Source organism: Pollicipes pollicipes, unplaced genomic scaffold, assembly GCF_011947565.3.
Source record: "Pollicipes pollicipes isolate AB1234 unplaced genomic scaffold, Ppol_2.1 Scaffold_6686;HRSCAF=7923_pilon_pilon_pilon, whole genome shotgun sequence".
Classification (NCBI taxonomy): Eukaryota; Metazoa; Arthropoda; class Thecostraca; order Pollicipedomorpha; family Pollicipedidae; genus Pollicipes; species Pollicipes pollicipes.
In genome coordinates, this window is record NW_023596921.1 from 36,707,446 (window position 1) to 36,712,235 (window position 4,790).

The window sequence follows — 4,790 nt, forward strand, 5'->3', positions numbered from 1 at the left end:
TGACCATTCTAAAACTAGGCTTGATTCGCACTGGGCCGGCATCATGCACGACACCCAACACTGACCACATCGTCAAAGTGGGATCGTTCGGTTAACTGAACGGGATAACAAGACAGGGATCCACAGGTCCTGAATTCCTGATCGTCACGATTGGGTAATGTAGGTAATTCGCCAAGTTATCATTTCGAGCTTGTTGGGGGAACTGTTAACGTCAACGCAATGTTTTTGGATCCACGGTTCAAATATAATTTCTGAATTCACCCGATCTTGCCGCATGTTGCCAACGAGTCTCTTAGCAGGCATGCAGTCAGCCTGCCTGGATGTTTGTACGGCTCAACACATTTTAATTCGGTTTCCCAGCTGCGCACGACGCACATTAGAAAAGCCGCGCGCGACAACACCTACAGTACTCACCCGTAAGATTGCAGTTGTGGCGCGGCCGCTGGCAAATGCTGCGTCAGAATCTGAACAGTACTGGGAAACCCGTCCGAGCCCGGTCAGACCTCACTCCTATTCTGCAGCGGCGTTCGCGAAAACGTACTACATGCCAGCTGGGCACAAGCTTGGTTCTACCTGGGCGGTAACGTAGTTTAAGCCATTTTATACAAGAGACTGGATACTGACAGGCCGGGCAGCGCCTCTATAAGATCTGCTCAGCCAAAGCCCCGATAAATTGTTGGCTGGGGGTAGAGGTGGGGCTCAGAGTATTGGTAAGGTGGGGCGGGGAGACAGGTTTCACAAAGGACCCTCTCCTTGTCAAAGGCCTCCTCCTCACAAAAAATCACCGGAAATCACCCACTTGATTTTGATGGGTACGATTATCTTCATTTCATTTTATTACGTACCTTCTTTTAATGAAAAAGAAGCCTATAGGCATCGAACGATCCAATTCTGTTTGCACTTTGAAGTCAACAAATTGCAAGAACCTGACACTAAATGATTGCATGGAGTAGCCCACCCCGGCTATTTGTTTTGCACTGGCTCAGTCAACTTTTTGCATCTGATAACACTCAGGGCCTCCTCGGGACTTTTCTGGGCTGTACAGAGCTTTGCGAACGTAGATGAGAGTGAACCTAGATTGTAGATCGAAATGGGGTCATGACGTTGTGCTGAAATGGTCACCCATGCTCGCCTGGGAGAGTTCAACCTTTGTTCAGAATTAATTAGCATACAAATCACGTTACTAATTTAACTATGCGCGTTCGCGAGTCTTCGAACAGAAACTACGACATCCGACGTTGCAGTCTCCGTAAGTCGCTCGGCGTCGGCCCGCGACTAACATCAGGCGGTGGCCAGCGGCGGGCGAACAAGGTAATGTCTCTGGGAGAAGTACCTTAAAGCGTTTTAGTATGCCAATTCGCACTTTTAGAAGGCTGTGACACTGTGGAACTATGGAACGTGAGCCCACCCCTGATGACGGCCGCCGCGGCGCCGCCGCTGGTCCGGATGGTTCCGCCGCCATAACGCCAAATCCTGGCTGTGGGTCGCACTCCCAGTCAGTGCGATGTCGAGGACGCGTGTGACGCCGACAGCACTGAGGTGCTCGATATACTGGACGATCATGACTACCGGTCGGTGCTGTCCTTCATGGTCGCCAGTGACGTTTGCATTATCGTCGTGTTCGTCGTCCGAAGGGCACTGAACAGGGTAATCTGCGCAACCTGCCAAGAAGCACTGGTGAGCCGTCAGGAGTCCAACGACCCCATATCTTATGTCGCCGTCTGTGGCTGGAAGACCGCGGTGGGCTGATGGGTTCCTCCGCAGGAGCAGTCCAGAGGTGTTCCTGAGTTCTGAGGAGAAGCTTCGTCGCTTTATTGTGCAATTGGACGTGGGTTAACATGCAGTACACTGGCAGATAGTAGAGAGCATGGCCTTGTGCCGCATCGGTACCGATGACGTGTGAGATTCCGGCCGCCATCCGCTGGAAACTCACTACGGTTTGGGCAACCATTACACCGAGCTAACCAGGAGTCTAATGACCAGCTGCCGACCTACCGACGGGTGTGTTTTCATCACCAGGTGAAGCTGCACGACGCACGCCTGAAGAGAAACGGGATCCGCAAAAATAATTAAAGCAGTGCTTTTTAGAGGACGTTAGGCCAGTTCTTAGCACCAATATTCTGTTGTAATTTGTCCGGTGGTGTAACTAGCAGATACTATTTTGTACAATTACCACGCCTCTCCGATCGGCGGGTTCGTCCGTCCAATTCCCTGCTCTCTGTATAGGTTTCTGTTGTACGCAAATGCTATGCATTTTTTCTTGGAGGACGTTTGGGGCACCCCATGACGGCCCGACCGCCGACTCGCTCGTACCTGGGAGCATGCGACTCTCTCATCCTCTCTCTCTTGCTTCATCCTGCATCCTCACGACGCCCCGCTTGCCCGGGGCGGGCTACATACGCCATCTACGAGTAGGCCGAGAGGCTCCCTGGCGGGGGGAGAGGGACTGCCCAGGCGTCCAGAGCATACCCCGCATAAGGTCCCTGCGTGAGCTAAGCTCGGCGGTTGACCCCCAGGCGCGGGGTTAGTCCTGCCCCAACGTTATCCAGTCTCCTTCATCCCATAACCCTGAAAGGATCAATGCTGGTCGAAAGGGCTCTAATCCAAATACCAAATAACCTTGCACCTTGGAGCTAGTCAGGCGTCGTGAAGGGACCGTAAGGGCTACCTGTTGAACGACGATAGATTCGCTGGAGATATGCGAGCGGGCGAGCGATGAATATGTTGAATTAAGGAGCGTTGCCGCATTATGAAATAGATGCAACACGGATCTCATGGCGTTGTGAGGTGATAAACATGTGCGTTATACTGCATCATGACGTTGTAATAGTTGAAACGTAGCTTTGTGTCATCGGAAGCATTATTCCTGTTATGACGGTGATAGTTATTGTTCTGTAAATAACTAGCCGACCTTAAGTGCTCATAAATATCGCTTCAATTTATTAAAAACTGGCCGATCAGTCCTTGACCAGGCCGGGTGCCTGATCGTGCGGGTGCCTACCCTACACATATAAGTCCATGAACTGTGTTTCTCTTGTACAGCAGTGTACTTACCACAGCCGGAAGCGTGCTGATGCCCGAAGGTGATGCCCGAAGCACCGCTCGCTTACAGCCCTAAGCTCATCGATGTAGGCTGGTATTCATGAGATATTTGTGGTGCTCACCAAGGCTTCTCTTGTATGTTGCCATCACATCGTTCATTACACACGGACTCTACGCGGCAGGTAATTCGATTTTCGGCATCCTTGCGGGACGGTCTAGGCCACGCACTTGCCGTCAGGCCCACAGATGGCATTTGTGTCCACGAAAGGGCTTTTCTGACTGCGGTCTGTTTTGGGTTAGAGCCTTTTCGGCCAGTGGTGACCATCTGAGGACTATGTGATAAGAGGAAGTGAAAAATAGTGTGGCCAAGCCACATGCACCTGAGTGTCCTCTGCTGAGACTCAGCCCACCCAGGGACCCCTTTAAGGGGCATTTGCGCGGCACTTGGACGTGGCCCCACCAGGAGGCATTTCAGTCCACTCCTGGCTGCTACGTGTAGGTTGTCCCGAATAAACGGGGCGTCACGGGGATGAAGCGAGAGAGGAATGAAGCGAGAATAAGGAAAGAAGGATGGATGAAATCTCGATTCCTCGGACGCGGTGCATTAGAGGACTGGTCTGGCGACATGAAGTGAGACCAAGGCCCGGACCCAAAGGTCTGTTATAAAAAAGTCGACCTCAAGGCAGACGATCCGCTGCAGGTGCTGATTGCCACAGGGTTAATCCCGTGGCAATGTGATTATTTTACCGAAGCCAGGCTCGAACTACGGACCTCCCACGGACACTGGCACTCGCCTTAACCAACTGCAACACCGTGTTCATATGAGCTATTTGGGCTGGTCCGATGTCAAACGCACGCGTCCCTTCTCTCGGCCGGCGGAACGGTACCCCTCAGCTGACCGGGCTTCTGGTGTTTCTCGCGCCACCAGCGTCTGACGGGAGCGAGGTGTACATTGGTTTGGCTTGGCCAACAGGTGGCAGCACGGGCTGTGTGATCTGATGACGATGTGATCATCTCCATGACCTTTCCGGTGCCCCCTGACTCACCGTGACGTCACGGGGATCCGAACGCGTTTATCGAAGACAGCTGAACGTGTCTGTTGGCGTCGGGCTATGCCGCCGTCTCCTAAAGCCGTCACGAATCGCACGCCCCTGTCACCTTAATGTTTGCACACGTAGGCCTGCTGACAAATTTTGTGGTTTTGGTGCCAAGGACCACTTTCCACATACACAGCCAACCATGAACAACAGCGCATTAATGTTTTCTGGTCATTCAATTACAGCCAGGTTTCAAAACACGTACGAGCATGGGCTGCATGCTCTGTCTTGTTTCCAGGTCCCGTTCATTGGTGGTACATTTATTATTTGACAGAAATGGTCGTGAGATGCAAAATGGAATCAAAACATTAACTCGCTTGACCGAAAGAAATGCATGGACTAGCCTCACATTTCATCGATTGCACAATAACTCCTCCAAGAATTGGGGAGAGCAGCGAAAGCGGAATCTATTATTCATCGCAGTCACGCGTTGTAGAGTACCATCATTAGCAAATCTGCTGGTGGACGGCCCAGAGCCCAGGCGCCGCGATCTCCGACACAGAGGAAATGTCGTCAACACAGTCAAGATATGCCGGCCGCTGAGGTCTTCAACTACTTAGCTGCCATCGTCGGTCATCCTCACATATTAACGACCCAGCAGCAGCTCCTACAGACGAATCACATCACCAGATATTTGGAGATACGAGGCAA

At 52.0% G+C, this 4,790-nt stretch overlaps 1 protein-coding gene across 1 annotated transcript in view; it reads right to left on the minus strand.

The window, feature by feature from the left end:
* Window positions 1–2,405: 2,405 nt before the first annotated feature.
* The window catches only part of LOC119108258 (soluble guanylate cyclase 88E-like), a 31,437-nt gene continuing 29,052 nt past the window's right edge, over window positions 2,406–4,790 (minus strand). The window contains 1 exon segment of the mRNA XM_037231838.1: window positions 2,406–2,428. Coding sequence (XP_037087733.1) covers window positions 2,406–2,428 — 23 coding nt within the window.